This window comes from Equus caballus, chromosome 13 (genome assembly GCF_041296265.1).
Source record: "Equus caballus isolate H_3958 breed thoroughbred chromosome 13, TB-T2T, whole genome shotgun sequence".
Taxonomy (NCBI): domain Eukaryota; kingdom Metazoa; phylum Chordata; class Mammalia; order Perissodactyla; family Equidae; genus Equus; species Equus caballus.
In genome coordinates, this window is record NC_091696.1 from 27548197 (window position 1) to 27565754 (window position 17558).

At 44.5% G+C, this 17558-nt stretch overlaps 1 protein-coding gene across 11 annotated transcripts in view; it reads right to left on the reverse strand.

Annotated features, from left to right (window-relative positions):
• Positions 1–17558, reverse strand: part of CALN1 (calneuron 1) — a 521933-nt gene that overhangs the window by 234619 nt on the left and 269756 nt on the right. For 10 of the 11 annotated variants that reach the window (XM_023655518.2, XM_070231770.1, XM_023655512.2 and 7 more), the window contains one exon: positions 9908–10051. The exons of the other annotated variant lie outside the window; for it this stretch is intronic. In XM_023655518.2, coding sequence (XP_023511286.1) covers positions 9908–10051 — 144 coding nt within the window. The remainder of the gene's footprint in view (positions 1–9907; positions 10052–17558) is intronic. 11 annotated transcript variants of the gene reach the window in all.

A 17558-nucleotide genomic window follows, 5' to 3' on the forward strand; every position in this document is an offset into this window, starting at 1 on the left:
AAGAAAGCAATGGAACTGCAGTGGGAGACTTCATCACATTGCAGCAATTTATCTCAGATAAAATAACCAAAAATACAGGTGGAGGGGAAACAGGTAATATGAAGATAACTTCTATACTTGTACAAAATCCTTAGACCATACCATAGAGGCAATACTTTCATAAAAATTCATCTTATTCTTGGTTATAAAGAAAATCCTAGCAAACTGAAGATCATATTTATTTTCCACAATGCAACAAAAATAGAAAATTTAAATGTAAACTAGAAATTTTAAATAGAAACGACTTGGAATTATAAAATACTTTCCTAAAAAATTTGTAGAGTAGCAGAGGGAATTTAAAAATACAATAAAATACTGTAAAGAAAACAAGGAAACAATTAAAACTATCAAAGTTTGGGAGCTATCACTAAAGCTCTTCTCATTGGCAAATTTGTTGTCCTAGTTGCCTTAATTATTAAATTATGAGGAATTAAAATAAGTAAGCTAGTGAAGTTGCTAGAAATGACAACAAATAAGCAAAACAGAAACAAAAACAGAAAAGAAAACAAACAAGACAAAAACACCCTACAGTTAAAACTAAGGGCAATGAAGAATAAATTACCACAACAGTGGAAGATCCCCTCATCACTCACTGGTCCATTTAGGCAGAGTCACAAACTTCAAAGCCCATAGGGACCGAGCCGGGCCATCCAAGGGGAAGTAGCAGGTGTAAGACAATAAAGGAATGGTGGACACTGTGGCATTTGCCCCGCCTAGAGAGGATAGCTACTCAGCTCCACCAAATTATTGCAAGGAAGGAATGTAGGTCAAGTCTTGCCAAATTCTCCAATGTTTTAAGAGGAGAAAGAAGTGCAAGTTTATAATATGAGATTTTCTGCTTTATAAAACGATGTGTGAGCCAAGTGAAATATGGCTATGGGCTGTATTTGGCTGGCAGGCTGCAAGTATGCAACTTCCCATTTATATTACTTACTTCAGCTTGAATCAATTTCAATAACTTATATTTTTCCAGAAAAATCTCCATTTCATGTAGATGTTCAAATGTATTCACACAAAATTGTATCAAGTATTCTTTTTTAAAAATCTTCCATATTTTTCCATTTCTAGTTTAGTGATCACTCTCTTCAGTTGTTAATTAAATATGCTATATTTGTCAATTTATTGCATTTTGTCTTCAAAGAATCAGCTCTTGGATCTGTTTATTAAATTAAAAGGTTTTTGGTTTTTGATTTTTCAATTCCCAAGTGGGTGGGATTCTTACTCAAACTTCTTTTATTAATTTCTGGTTTATTGCATTGTACTCAGAAAACATACCTGTAATATTTGTCCTTTCAAATTTAATTAAGTTGTCTTTGTGGCCTAACACATAGCCATGTTTTGTTAATGTTCCAGAATCACTTAAAAAGGAGGATATTATTTCTCTTTTTAAGGATATAGAATTTATATTACACAGACACACACACACATACTCATATACACACATTGAATGTCATTAAAATTCTGTTAGTTTCATCTACTTGATCAATCTGAAAAGAATGTGTAAAATCTCCTATAATTGTTTTTGCCCCTATTCATAGTGTTTCTAAAAGTTTTTCCTGAGATAAAATTTTTGCACTAAATGTGACATTCTAATAAAAAATTAAAAAGCCTAAAATCCTTAAGTCATCATTAGTGTTGTTCACCAAAAAGTTCATTCCCTCTGGGCATGGAAACTGATTCTACTTCCCAACACCCCTGATCGTAGGCACAGCCATGTGACCTGCATTAGCCAATGAGATGTGAACAGAAGTGACAAAAACTTCAAGAATCACTATGTAATTCACCCAGTCTCTCTCCCTTGCCATAGCTCTCATGGAAACACAGACATGGAGGCCTCCCTCTGCCAGGACTCCTGAGTGAGGATGACAAAGGGGAAACACCCAGCCAACCCACAATGGACATATAGCATGAATGAGAACTTTTATTTTGTGGTACTAAGCCACTGATATTTGGGGGTATTTATTACTGAAGCATAACTTAGCCTATCCTCACTGAGACAGATTCCCCCCTCCAGAAAAAGATAATCCACATACACACAAAATGGATAACTAATCAACATATGAAAAATACTTCATCTCACTTATAAGTTAAAACAAAATAAGTCCCCACTCCTCACCAATCATATTAGTGATGATTTGCTAAATAATACTCAATACTGGTCAGGGTGTTCTGAGATGGGCACTTTCATACATTCCTTTTGGTAAACCTTGCCTGAGAGAAATTTTATTTATGTATAAATAATTTTAGCAGGTTCTTATCTTTCACATAACATTCTCACTTCTAGGAATCCAGCATGGTTTCTGTTTTCAAGATGATACAGTATGTGGTACCAGGAGGAAACAAACTTCCTAAGTGGGATTCTGAGATTGGTTTGCTTATCTCTGATCTTAAATGAAGTGCTGACCTTCTTGCTATGAAAAATGGGATACCACTATCTATGGGATACCACTATCTATGGGATGCACTACGTCATAATTAATTCAATGTCATCTGTGGTTTCTTGGGATAAAATAATTATTGAAAGCAAGGCTTTGGAAGACCCCTGTAGCTCCTGTGTTTAACTTTTACAGTAGCAAAGATGACTACAAGGACCGTGGGGTGGGATGACTACTTCTGAACACCCTTGAAAGAAAAACTGAGCTATGGCTTTGAAACTCTCAGCGCAGGTCACAGAGAACTTCAGTGCTTCTAGGGTGCCCTGAAAGTAATCACTTACTTCTTACAGCTGCAGGGAAGACCCAAATTTAATTGTGTGGTGTATAGAATTATAAGGTGAAGTCACAGGCTCCTCAAGTCTCTCATGTTAAATTTAGGGCACTGACTGGAAAGGGTGGGACCTGAGACTTGGAAAGGGGACATCTGGGTAGATTCAGAAAACTGAATGCCCAAGTCTCCCTGAGATGGGACAGATCAGCTTAAAGAACTTGGAGACTATGAAGACCTATAATAAACACAGTTGAGGCAGCTGCATTGAAAGGGGATGCCTGTTTTCAATATCTACTCCCACCAAGTTTCACTGTCTCTAAATCCATGACCAGAATCAGATCTGCACGTCCCAGGGAGTTCCAAGTCCGAAATGGGAGAACACAGAGTTGCAAGGTGTTGCTAATTTATATCAATGTGAACCAGGGGCTACGTGTAGCAATGGATTCTAGGATGCTAAAACAAGCAAGACAGAATATAATATTGGCTGAGGATGCTCTTCCTGAAATGGGTGCACACACCAGAAATTCTGTTTTTATTTTTTTACTATGTTTCGTGAGGCAGATTGCCCCTGAGCTAATATCTGTTGCCAATCTTCCTCTTTTTGCTTGAGGAAGATTGTTGCTGAGCTAACATCTGTATCAATCTTCCTCTGTTTTGTATGTGGGATACCACCACAGCATGGCTTGATGGGTGGTGCATAGGTCCATGCCCGGGATCTGAGCCTGTGAAGCTCGGGCCACCAAAGTGGAGCATGCACACATAACCACCATGCCACTGGGCTGGCTCCCAGAAACTCTGTTTTTATTATGCTGGCTTGAGTAGCTGGAAGTGGCTTGAACACTTTGGTCTTTAGCTGAAATTTGGATTCAATGTGGCCAACTCTCATAAAGGTTAAGATAACACACTTTTCTTGGCATAACACAGAGGAAAGAACTGCTTATGGAGACAGGAATTTTGGAGTGAATTTGTCACAAACATCCACCAATATCTATCCCAAGAGGGCCTAAAGGACTCACCTCACTAATGCTACAAGAAACCCAAAGACACCATCTCCAGTTCACAAACTCTGCTCTAGGGTTAGGCTTCACTCTACAAGGATAACGTGGCGAGTGGCTAGAGTTTGTCATCCAGCCAAAGGCGACCACAGGAGACTATGTGGAATAGTAATTGGAAACCAAAACACTCACACATAGACCTGGAATACCTAGGTGATGTCATGACTGGAGTGTGTGTGCCTGTGTATGTGTGTGTTCTGTTCAGTCACTGCTTCAATGTCTTGTCACCCTAAGTGACCATATCCACTAAAACCACAAAGAGAATAATATATTGACAAGATATGTGGTTAAGGTCTTGGATTCATACGGCTCTTACTAGTAGCATGACCTTGGTGAGTTACTTGAAACCTCAGCACTTCATTTTTCTCATCAACAAAATGAGAATCCTACTAGTTAGTACCTGTGGCTGATGTGAGGACTAAATAGGTTAATAAAGTGCCTAGGGCGCAGGCCTGGTGGCTCAGCGGTTAAGTGCACATGTTCTGCTTCAGCGGCCTGGGGTTCGCCTGTTCGGATCCCGGGTGCAGACATGGCACCGCTTGGCAAGCCATGCTGTGGTGGGCGTCCCACATATAAAGTGGAGGAAGATGGGCACAGATGTTAGCTGAGGACCAGTCTTTCTCAGCAAAAAGAGGGGGATTGGCAGCAGATGTTAGCTCAGGGCTAATCTTCCTCAAAAAAAAAAAAAGTGCCTAGAACAGTGCATGGCCCATGGTGCAGACTCTGTATGTTACTTAGTATTATTGTTATTCAGTATTATTATGGGGGGCATGGCAAGCATTAATACATTATCATTACCAGTATAAGACCTACCACAGTAAGACCACAAAGTACAGGGAGCAATAACTCACCAACAAAGAATGAAATAGGAAACAGTTTGATGCCAACCATGCTTATTCACAGATGCAAACAGTTGGAGAGATATTTCCTATAACTGACCTTCACCAGGACTTTGGCTTTGTGAATCACTTCCAGTTTTTAAGTTAAAAATCCCTGTGCATTGAGATCCTGGCAGGAGACTAGGGAGAGTCTGCACTCCACAGGAGGGATCCTCAGACGAGCAAACATGGTTGGGTTTGCTTCCCATTTCTCAAAGTGTGCCCTAGACTAGCACCTCTCAAACTTCGCTGTGTATACGAATCACCTGGGACTCTTGTTACAATGCAGGCTCTGAATCAGCAGGTCTAGTGTGGGCCTGAGAGTCAGCATTTTAAGCAAGCTCCCAGGTGACGCTGATTCCGCAGGTCTCTAGACCACAGCTGGTGGAGCGAGGAGGCTGAGGCCCCCGCAGGTGCGAGCACTGGGAGGGTCTACCGCTTTTAGGCAGGGCTGACCAGCACTGAGCACGGACTGTCCGCTTCCTTCATCAAATTCCCAAAGGAAAGGCTCCTTATCCGCCTTTCAGGCATTACCTCCTACTCAGACCTTCTTACTCACACAAATATTCACAGGCTTGAAGATTTCCCTTTAGCTCTAGATTTTTCCTTTAAGCAAAGATTCCCTGGTTATGTCAGTGGAGACACTGCTGTCCATAACCTGATGAAACTGTTAAAGGATGCAGGCTCCTGGGCCCCACCCTGGGGATTCAGAGTCTACCAGTCTGTGTGGAGCACGCTCCCCACTGTTTTCTCAGGTTCAGGAACCTCTGCTTTGGGCTAATAAGCCCCAGCTGCTTCCACCTCACACCAGACAGTTCCATGCCATGCAGTTTGTGGGTGAGCGTCTTCCCTCACACACAGGAAAGAAGGGTACATTCTGACTCACAAAATAGACCTATGCCAGTTCCAGGGCATCCACATCAGTACACTGACGTGTGTGAATGTAAAGTGGAAGTGAGCGCTATTCAGAATCAAGCATATACTTTTCTGTCTTCTAGGAGATCACAAGTGAAAACAGAAAGGTCATAACCATATGACTAATCGGCAAAGGATTAATACTTGTAATGAATGAGTAGTTGAGAGAGGGAGGTGTGGACACACAGGCTAACAATGGGACACTGTTCACTCTTTCATGTGACTCTGGCTATAATTTTGTTCTTTGTAGCTCAGTGGTTTGTCTCAAAATGAACCAAAAGTGAATCTTGTCAACCATAAAAATAAGTTCACACATAATAGGCACCAGATAAATCCTTTTTAAATTGAACTAGACTGAATCAAATTCACCATCCAGGCAGTAATGAACCTAAAAAACCCCTACAAACCCTGCTGAGAGACAAGAATTCATTTCAAAACCCCAAACTTGTTGGAATTTCATGAGATTCTCCATCTTTGAGGAGCAGAAAGAAAATCAAGTAGGAAGAGGACGAAGTCTGCATTTGTTTCACAGAGGGCCTTTGTTCTTTAAGTGCAGGAGAGGGGAGGGCAGCCTAGAGCAGGAGAGGATCGAGTCAGGAAACGTGAGCAGGCGAGGCAAAGGCCACGCGCTGCTGAGAATGCCTCCTGGTTTGATTGTTTCAGGAAACCATCTGCAAAGCTGGCTGGAATCACTCCAGATGGCCATCGGGGTATGGTTGGTAAAATCATTGAAATGTAGAAAGCAGTCAAAAATATTCACTGAGTCTTGAAGATACCAAGCCCTTACTCCCCAGTGAATGATGCGGGAAGTTCTGTGGGGCTCCAGGAGCTGCCGTGGGACCACGGAACCGAGGGGAGCAGAAGGAGCATGGCAGAGCCCGCAGTCACTTTCTAGCAGCCTTTCCCGCCCCACTTCTATAGAAGATTTAAGTTTGGAGACACTTTTTTGGGTGACTATTTTATCACTTCTTCCAAGGATGGTGCGTAACTAGTACTATGATGCATTGGAGAGAAGTTGATTCCCAACATGCAAGGAATGCCTTAGGGGACTGGGCTTAAATGCCCCAGGAGCCTGACTGAAAGGGCTACAGGCTTCCAGAATCTGGCTTTAAGGAGAAATCCTGGTGAAAAGCATCCAGGAATGGTTAATTCTGGTCCCCAACTAGTGTTAGAGCAAAAGTCCCCTCAGATGCAGAGGCTGATGAAAGAGGAGAGGGACAGTGAACACCAGGGGTTGTGGAATTGAGTTAAAGTTCCAAGAAAGAGCCTTTGTGGTAATGGGCCAAAGAGGAAGCCCTGGGCGTTGGGCAGAAATTTTGGTTTTCTGTTTATTTAACTCTGAGTAGTTCAGCCCATGCTATGCACACACAGCACACACACAGATACACACAGACTCAGTCCCAGCACTGAAGTCAAATTGGCCATGGGCCATGAGAGCAATCCCAGACCCTACTGCCTATCTCCCATTCTGCTCCACACACAGACTGAAACTGTCTGGCTCCTGCAGGCTCCATGTCCAGGAAATCTTGCTGAGCTCCCTAATCCAGGGAGGTTACTGTTACATGCGAGCCAGCAAGGCACCCCACTCACAAGGAACCACCTAATGAAAGCCTCATGTGTCGACTTAGGTTGCACAGACACACTCAGGCTAATTCCAGCTGGGCCTTGTGCCCAAGGTGTGACCTCACCATTAGGCAAACCAAACCAGCAGGGACCCCAGAAAGAAGACCAATGTGTGGGCCAGACCTGCTCCTAATCATGGCCAGCTGGGATGGATGGAAGCACTGCCACCTCTCCTGTAACCTCTGGGCACCAGGGTCTGTGGATCAGGAGGAACAGTCATCTCACAGCTAAAAATCCTAAATTCCAGCCCAAACACTCTTTTTCTTTTTTTTTGGCATCATCCCCATAAAAATCTCTGCCATTCCACAAGTTTCACGCCAAAGAGAAGCTTAATTAGGTAGGCCGAATCTCTGTGGAGGATCCCCAGTTACAGAAGCTAGGAAGGACGGATATAATTAGAACCTGAGTTTTTTTTTTTTTTAACAGAACAGCTCAAAAGGCCCCATTAAGAGAAGGACACTAAAAACACTGAGTCCATCCATATCCAGAACCCAATACCCTGGACATTTCACTTAAGAGCATTATTTACAAAAGACTTAAAGACACCCATTTCAGCCTCAGACTGGGCATTTTTCACTTAGTTCTTTTCACACTTAGGATTTAATAAATTGTGTCGGCAAGTCCTTGTGCCTGCACTGCTGCACTGTTTTCATATGTTCTCTATTAAATCTTTTGCAGGCAACAAAGCAAAACTTCGAGGAAGCAACACTTCAAAAGGAAATAAATGTGCTTTTACCTGATGGGGTTATGGTGAAACAGCTGATGACTTGGGCTTTTGTTAAAGGAACTAACAGAAATTCTCTACAAGATGTGCTTGTAAAACTCTGTCTTCAGCATGGGTAGCTGAGTGTAGTAAGTAGCAAATAAATTCATGAAACTTGAAGTCTCTTAAACTGCACCGCAGATGGAGCTTTGGCCTGAGTCCTGATGAGCCCCTTGAACAAGAGCAAGATCCCCCAGGATGCCAAGGCCTCAGGAGATCAGCGGAGATTTGCAATCACGTGAAAATTCCCCATGACCCAGGGGCCAATGGGTGAACATATAAAGAACAAAGATGGCCTTTGATGAAGACCCTTAACTCTCATCAACTCTCCCACAATAGCCCCAGCTCCTTTTTAGTAAATGTTGCTAATTCCATTTGCTTTAGTCCATTTGACTAGATTTTACAATAGGAGCTGTGAGAGGAGAGACAAAAGCATGAAACTTTCTTAGTTCCATGAAGAGAGGTATAGATTAAGATTTCTATTACATTAAGGAGGAAACTTTTTTTCTGGGAATGTATCTCTGAAATGATGCTGGGAGTCAATGGAAGAGAGATTTGGTTATACAATGTGTGCTTTGCTTCAGTTTTTCAGAAATGCAAAGCAAGGTCAAACCAGGCCTGCAAAGACACAATGATTCGCAATCAGAGTTGTAAGGACAAGGCTGGGACTGCTCAAACTGAACATCCCTGATCCAACATCTCTATCCTGAACCAGAAAATGAATGTCCGCAGCTGCACTTGGTGGTTGGCACTCGGTTCATTCACCATATGGTCACCCTTATGATCATCTTTCCAACAAATCCAGTAAGATGACAGGAGAGAGCTGTGTTCTTCCAATCAGCCCGCAGGCCAAGCAAACATCCTAAGATGGCCTTGATCTATTCCTCCAAAAGATTTCTGCCCCTTCCTCTGTTGCCTTTTACTCAGTCTGTACTTGATGTACTACCTGAGAGGCCCCACAGCCCACCACTCTGGATCCCTTAGGCCTGGAATCAAGCTGCTTTTCAGAGTGGGAGAATGTGTGTTGAAAAACAAAATAAGAAGGCTCCTTCCTGGACCTTCAGCCAAGGCAGGATCTAAATGTCAGGCAGGTCACAGCTGGTTTGGGATAGACTCTTAGGATTTAGAGCAGGAAAGAACCTTAAAGATCCAATATGTCATTTTTTAGAACTTTGTAAATACAGTGAAACCCTTTTCCCCAATGGGGTTGTATGTAGAAACCCAGTATATAAAACAGACAGAAAATAAGCTGTTCTATCCAAGCAATGAAATACAATCTGGCCATAAAAAGAAACCAAGTACTAATACATGCTACAATAGGATGAACCTTGCCAACATATGCTAGGTCAAAGAAGCCAGTCACAAGGATATGCATATTGTGTGATTCCATTTATATGAAATGTCCAGAAGAGGCAAATTCATAGGGACAGAAAGTAGATTACTGGTTGCCTAGAGCTTGGGGGGATAGAGGAGTCAGGAGGTGAGGGCTAGAGGTACAGGGTTTCTTTCTGAACTGTTGAAAATGTTCTAAAATTGATTATGGCATTGGTTGCACAAATCTGTGAATACACTAAAAACCATTGGATTGTACAGGTTAAATGGATGAATTTTATGGTGTGTGAATTCTATCTCAATAAAGCTGTTCTTTTAAAAAAGAAAAAACAAAACTATTCTTGCTGCTCCTGCAGCCAGGGCTCCTTCCTCACCCTGCTCCCTCTAGTGGCCCCAGAACCACGTCTGCAGGCCCCTACAGCTCTATGAAATGTTGTCTGAAAAACCTTGATCTAGTCCATGTTTCCACTCTTCAAATGTAAACCAAGACTTGAACCTAAGTCTTTAGAGTCCAAGTGCAAGACTCTTTAAAACCCAAGGTGTCACTGATGAGTCAGGGCTCACGTCAGGGGAGATGCTGCTGGCCCGGGTCTCACCGTCCATGTCCAGGCGCTGCATGATGATGGCCAGCTCCACCTCACTCGGCATGTACCCCAAAGAGCGCATGGCCATTCCCAGCTCCTGCTTGGAGATGAAGCCATTCCCATCTCGGTCCAGAACCCGAAAGGCCTCTCGGATTTCTACAAGGGGAAAGCAAAGAAAGTCCAACGGTCACATGGCTTGGTCTATTGCATTGAAATGATTGGTGACTGTCTACTGAAGGCTCCTAACGCTTTACAAATAGTCATAGGTCAAAACCTTTCAATCCAATAAATGAGCGGCCAAAAGAGGAAAGAAAGAAAAGGAAGGAAGAAAAGAAAGAAAAAAGAAAATAAGAGGAGAGGGAAAAGAAGGAGAGAAGAGGAGGAAAAAAAAGAAAAACAGCTTTGGAAGGAGGAGGTAACTGGCCATGAGCATCCTAAAACCCTATGGGAGGTAAACAATTAGTGGTGCCAGCAGACAATTTTGTTAACCGGGGCCACTTCCTGGGAAAGAATGAGGATTAGGTTTCAGCTGTGAGAAGAAAGCTGCCTCTTAAATCAGCCATTAGGAGCACAGGAGAATAAGATTCCCCTTGCAGACGTGCATTTCAGCTCCCTGCTGCTGCAGGAGCTGTGCGGAAAGCTTTCTCGACCTCATAGGAGGATCAGAGTTAAGTATCCTACTGTTTTTATTTCATTCCTCTATTTACAGTTGTTTCATGGCTATAAACAACCTCAGATCGATAAGTGTCATAAAAGCCCCCAATGATCTTTAATCACATTTGCTCAGGGCCAGCAGAGAACTGGACTCCGCCATCAATAAGGCCGCTTCACTGGCAGGCGAGCTCCCAGCCTCTCACCACAACCACAGGTGCCCTGCCTTCCACCCTGAGTCCCTCCCTCCACAGCCCCTGCCACCCTTTGGTCCTTGGTTGGCTGAGCATTTCCTGACAAACCGCACCACGCCACTGTGAGGCATGACATGGGGAATTCTAGATGACGGTCTGAAGATGACAGGTTCGTCAATCCTATCTGAGCACCAGGCCTGGCCAGCTTTAACTTTTCATCAATAAACCTGGTCCAAGCCCCAGTGTGGCAGCTGCCAAAATTCATCATGCCATTCAGCAAGTATCGGCTGCCTCTACCTGAGGAGCATGGTAGTCAGTATGCAGAGAAAGAACAGCCATCCGTTGAGCATCGTGGTTCTCCTCCAGAGCCCAGCACTCCAGTGGGGAAGGTAAGATCCATACAGAAACTTGCAGGAACTCTTCAAACTAATACCAGACACTGCCCTAACCCAGGGTCTTACTACTTCTCTAAATATCTGAAGATGCTCCTGGCAAATACCTTGAACCATACCCTTTCTCAAATAGGCTTTCCCTTTCCTATTTGTATTCATTTTCTGTGGCTGCTGTAACAAATTACCACAAACTTCGTGGCTTAAAACAACAGAAATTTATTCTCTCATAGTCTGGAGGCCAGAAGTCCAAATCCAGTACCCACTGGACCAAAATCAAGGTGTGGACAGGGCCACGCTCTCCCCAGACGCTCCTTACCTCTTCCTATTTCTGGTGGCTACCAGCATTCCTTGGCTTGTGGCCGCATCACTCCAATCTCTACCTCTCTGGTCATACTGCCTTCTCCTCTTTTGTCTGTGATCTCTCTCTGCCTTCCTCTTATAAGGACACTTGTGATTGCATTTAGGGTCCACTCCAGTAATACAGGATAATCTCCCCATCTCAAGATCCCTGATTATATCTGCAAAAACTCTTTTGCCAAGGTAACGTTTACGGGTTCCAGGGATGAGAAGCCAATACCTTTGGGGGCTGTTTTTCAGACTACTACACTATTCCATCTGGTACATCCACCTGAAACACCTCGCCTTCCTCTTTACCTGCCCAAATCATATCAAGCTTTCAAGGCCAAGTCAAGAGCTGGGTATTCCACAAAAACATCTTTGCTCTCCATAGCCAAAGTTACCTCCCTTTCTGCTGACTGTTCAGCAGGTCCTTCATTCCTTTTACGTGACATCTAGCACTTCTCATCTAGAAATACAATAACTGGTGCAGAAATCATGGCTTCTCTGAACTGTAAGCTCCTCATACACTTTATTCATTGTGTATGTTCCCACCCACACTCTGAAGGAGGCGCTAGACAGACAGCTGTTCAATGGATGATGAGTCTGAATAAATAAGGATCATATATTAGTAGCAAACTTATTGTCAATACTAATTTAGCTGAACGTTTTCTGTGAATAACTGTGGGCTCCAAGAGACAGAAGACCAGGCTGTGAGGGGGGACCCTAGGCTCCCAGCCAGGCGTATTAGCTAATTAGGTCTGCAGCCAAACCCAGAGGTTTCAGTTTGTTCATGTGTAAAATGAGCTGGTTTGGCCACGAGGATCCCTAAGGTCCTTCCAGCCCCTTTCTGTGGATCCGTGAACATCGTTAAAATGTTTAAGAACAGGAAGCCTGTGTTCTCTTTCATACCCTATTAATCTGCTGTTCAAACACCCTTCTTTTTTCCATTGACAATATAGAAAAAATGTTAGCCCAATCCAAATTCTGAATGAAGGGGTTTGTCTGCACTCTGAGGCTTTTCTTGTCAATGAAACATGCCCAAGATTACCTAAAGCAGCCATATGTTTTTCCTACCAAGTCTCGGGTAGCCGAAAAGAGCTTAGAGCCGCTGCTCAGCTTGAGGTCGTGGCACAGAGCCCTCAAGGACGCTGAGGGCAGAGAACACAGCCTCATGAGGCCGAGCCCAGGTGCTGAGGGCAGAGGCTGCAGTGGCAGGGTCTCCTGAGGTGGGAGTCAGCCCACAGGGAAGTCAGTCTGGCTCTGCTCTGCGACCGGGGCAAGCTTCTCCCTCAGCCTTTTGAAAAATGGGTTGGGTTGATCTCCCTTCAGCCTCTATGGTAGGATTTTTAATGGGGCTGGCACATACCATGCAACAGTGGAAAATGTCAGATGATGGCAGGGTACCAGAAGGTCAGGGTCCCAGGTGAGCCAGTCGGATGGCCAGCTGCATGCTGCACCCTGCCCCTTGTTCTCTGGACCACTCCTTTCTCAAGGCGCCATCTCCACTTCTCATCCCTCTCACTCAATCCTGAACTCTCTGGGCTGCTGCTGTCACTCTGACAGGGCAGTACCCTTCTGTTGATGGGGCCAGACTTCATTTCTCGGGTCCCCTTGCATGCCCTAGATCTTACTGACGAACGAGCCTGTATTCTTACACTGGACACCCTAGAGGGGCCTGGTTGGGGTGTTTGAGAACCTCTCCTGGAAATGAGGGCCTTAGTGGGTGTGCCTTCTGACCTGGCTGCCTGGGCTACTCCCGGAGTTGCCTTCCCCTTGGGCTACTGGATTTGGGAAGTCAGACCTCAGACAGAAGTCACTCCAGAACTGCCCTGCTGTGAAGGGACATGCTCCCTCAAGCCTCAAACCCCCATGGTTTGCCCTGTCTGCAGTATGCACCCAGGCTGGCCCTGCTCCAGCTGGGACAGGGCAGGGCAGGTATGTATCAGCTCAGAGTTCTGTTTTCTGTGGGCCTCAGTAAGCAGGACAAAGCCATCCTTCTCTGTTTGCATAGACGATCTACTCCTGGCTCCCAGGTAGACAGTGTGTGTGTGTGTGTGTATGTGTGTGTGTGTACATGTGTCTGGAGAGGCAGACAGAGCTCACTAACTTCATTTTCTTTCAAAACAGCAGAGAGGAAAAAAACGTAGAAAACCAAAAATCCATAATGGGAGTCTCTGGAGATTTCATCTTTCCAGGGTAGGGAAAGCCCAGGCAAATGAGAAGCTTATTAGAAGGAAATGGGTCTTGCAGTCTGAGACATGTGATGTGTGCCTCATTTTATTTTTAATAGCAGAACGGGGTGTGAGAAATATGCCCATAAAACCAGCAGAGACATGGAAGACGGCCGGACCCGTCTGCCTCTGGCTACAGGCAGCCTGCTCGCAGCACAAAGGGGCTTTGGGCTCTGGCCACTTTCCACATCCTTGGGAAGTGGGGACCACAGATCAAGTTTTCAGGAAGAAGCCAGTAATGTGGTGTGCTTTTCAGTGGAATTTATCCTCTCTTTGGGCTAAAGTCCCATGTGCTTCAGAGTTATGTAAGCATGCTGTGCTTTTGGTCTTTAATTCAATTTCAGTCTCACAGAACACATGCACAGCAGGCAGCAGTATGACAATTCTACCACCTCCCAGATGCCTTTGCGGGCTGCAGAAGGGCGTGTGTAACGGTGATAGGAACCTGTCCAACTGTCATTGTGTACAGTATGAAAGGAAACATGGTAAGTCATGTCTTCTGAAAAAAGGAAACCACTTTCTGCATATGGAATCTCCCAAAATCAAAGTCTGCATTCCCACAGGGATCTGGGCCTCTCCTCCCTGGAGTGACGCTGATGTTCTGGAGCCAAGCAAGGCCTGGGCTAGAAACAATCCTGTTCCAGGGCCCAATGGATTTACTTCTCGTTGTACCAGCAAGTCTATTTTCTTAAAAATATCCACAGCCACCACTGGTACCATCTGGATCCTAACCCAGTGCCCTCTGAGAACCAGGCCTTGGTTCTATGATCCTCTCTAGAGACATAGCCAATTTGGGCAGGAACAAAGGCAAAGGCATAGCTATCACACAGAACAGATTCACCAATCAGGCCGCCCAAATAGAGCGCATCAGATGAAATTCAGGCACCAGCCAGAGTCAATACTCATTGGCTAATGTTCTGGTTTTGAAGAGTCAGCTGAAATTCACAGTGCTTTAATTTGCAAACTCTAATTAGTAACGAAGAAAAACAATTTATCCTATCTCAATCCCTGTTAGATTCGAAATCTGTTTATTCTCCACAGAAATGTATCTTGAGGAAGAATGTGGGTTTCAACCACAAAAAGTGATGGCTGTATTAATGAACAAGATGCATTCTGCTGATGCACGCCATTGAGAAATTGCCAAACTGGAGACAGATGCAGTTCAGCAAGGCTAGGCCAGGCAATTATTAAATACCAACACAAATGTGCCAGAATGTATGATACAAACCTCGAGGTCTTTATTCAGAAGACATAATAGGACAGGGACTGAGCCAACGACAAAAGAGATTTAGGAGTTTCCACCTTCTCTATGAAAGATAACAAATGAATAATTAGAGATGATTAATATAGGCATTCATCCAATGAAGAGTTGCTGTTTACTTATTATATGCCAGATGCTATGCTAGGATAGATAGGTAGGAAGAGAAATTTTCCAGGCTTGAGAAGCTTATAATCTAGTTGGAGAGACAGAGAGGTGACTAGATACTTATAAGAGAGAACGACAATTGCAATAATACAAGTCTGTACAAAATCCCATGCAAGTCCTTCCATATGCCAGAGAGATGACTCTGTGAAAGGGTCACACTCGAATCTTTTGAATCTTAAAGCCATGGAAAGAAGGGAAAGGAGGCAGAGTGGGGAGAATGTGCCAAGATGGGCATGTGTAACATCCTGGCTGCATGATGGGCGTAGACACGTTGAGAGACGAGGGTGAGAAGCCCACTAGGGCAAGATGGCAAGGCCTTGGGAGCCATCTGAGCTTTAGCCTGCAGGCCAAGGGTTGACAAATGATGGCCTGTGGCCAGAGGTGGCCCACTACCTTTTTTGCAAATAAAGTTTTATTGGAATGCAGCCATGCTCATTATTTACATATTGTCTGTGTCTGTTGTCTATTGTCTACTGCTTTTGAACTACATAAATAGAATTGAGTAATTGTGACAGTGATGGTTTGGACCACTAAGCCTAAAATATTTACGCTTTGGACTTTTATAGTTAAAGTTTGTGAACCCCTTCTGTGGGCCACAGGGAGCCCTTGGTGGTTTTAAAGGATCAGATTGATTTTTAAGCCAAGGCGCTGGCATCAGGGTGGCTAAGACTAGACTGACAAGTGATGAGAAGCAGAGCCCTCACCTGGGGACTGTCACAGAGTCAAAGGGGAGATGAGGAACCTGGAGCCAAGCAACATGGAGTTGCTGGGAGGGGTCCCAGAGATTTTCGGAGTGGTCAGTGCTCAGTGAACTCTCAGGTGTCCAGTGTCTGGGGTTTAGGAGAGAAGGGTTGGAAGAGGATGCTGGAGTTTCTAGTTTGCTTGACGGGGCGAATGGTGATGACTTTAACTGAGAGAGATTCTGGAGAAGCCACAGCCTTTCAGGGAGGGAAGGGAATTGGCATTTTGGCCACACAGAGTACTGGCCCCTGAGAGATACCCAGGCAGTCAGGTCTGGGGAGCATTTGGAAATATGCGGATAGCATTTGCAGACTGCGATGCTGAAAAGACAATGAGAATGGAAAATGGGAATAGAATGACCATAACTACACATACAATGCTGGTTCCATCCCAGTGCAGGTGTTCATGTGAACGAGTTCCAATGTAATTATACTTAATCAGTCCGCAAATACAACTAACTGGTTTCAGCAATTAGGGAACACAGAGGTGAGAGGTCAGAGAGCAAGGGGGACAGGGCCCTCAAGGACAAGAGAAACATGCTTGGAGGTGGCGGGGATGCAACAGGAACTCAGAAGTGTTCCCACAGTTAATAACGCTGACTGGGGACAGGCCGCACAGACCGGGCAGGGTAGGGGCTTTGGCGCTGTTTCGTATAATTCACTTTTTTAACCAGGCTTTGTTTTTCTTAAATTTTAAAAGAGTTAAAGGATCCTTACTCTTAGGTTACTTGCTATTTGAGGTGTGACTGCATCCATTTCAACAAATGCTCATTTATTGTGCTTCTCCCACAGGCCCAGATTGTGATGAATGCTACAGCAGGACACCAAAGACACATCAGAGGGGTCCTGGCCCAGGAGGCACTTCTGTAATTATTTGTCTGTTTATTTGTTTAAATGGAGTCAGGTTTCACAAAGGATTTTAGGAGGCTTAAAGGACTTGAAATTTGCCTGAGAAGAAAAGAGAATGCACAGGAGTTAGAGGAGAGAAGAGGAAAAGATGAAATAGAAAACACTAGGGAAATAAACAGGGGGGAGGTGAAACTCAAGAGAGCCTGGAGCGAGGCTGAGAATTGGAGTCACGGCCCCAGCAAGGGCTTCCAGCAGGGGCAGAACATGGGCCAGGGGAGGAAAGGGTTGCACTCACAGCTCCCAGCCCTCAGTTGGAGGCGAGGGCCCCTGATGGGAGGCACCTGCAAAAGGACTGGGCTAGCAATAGTGACCATCCCTCTGTGACAGCATAACTGCATCTGATCTGAGGTTAGAACCCAGGTTGAGCAGGGCTCCTGTAAGTTCCTGGGCCCCAGATCCACTGAGAGTTGCTGTTAACTGGGGAACAGGCAAGTGGTAGAGCTGAAAAAATTGCTCAAAGGCCCAGTGCTCAAGGCAGGTGGGTCAGTGATGGATGCTCATATTGTGTAGCTCAGGTATCCCCATGCTCCTGGCCTTTTTCACTGCCTCATAGCCCAAATGACACCTGGAATTTAAAAAAATCAAGCCAACTCCTTTCCTAGCTAGCATTTGGAAAGAAAAGCATTCAGGAACTTACTAGGCGGTGAAATTTTATAGACAAAGACTAACTATCCCAGGTTATGAAAAAAACCATTTCTTTCCTAAACTAGGGGTATTTCTAAGAGTTTAGGAGCTAGAACAGAATTTGCCTGTCACCAAATTTGACCCCTCCACAGATTAA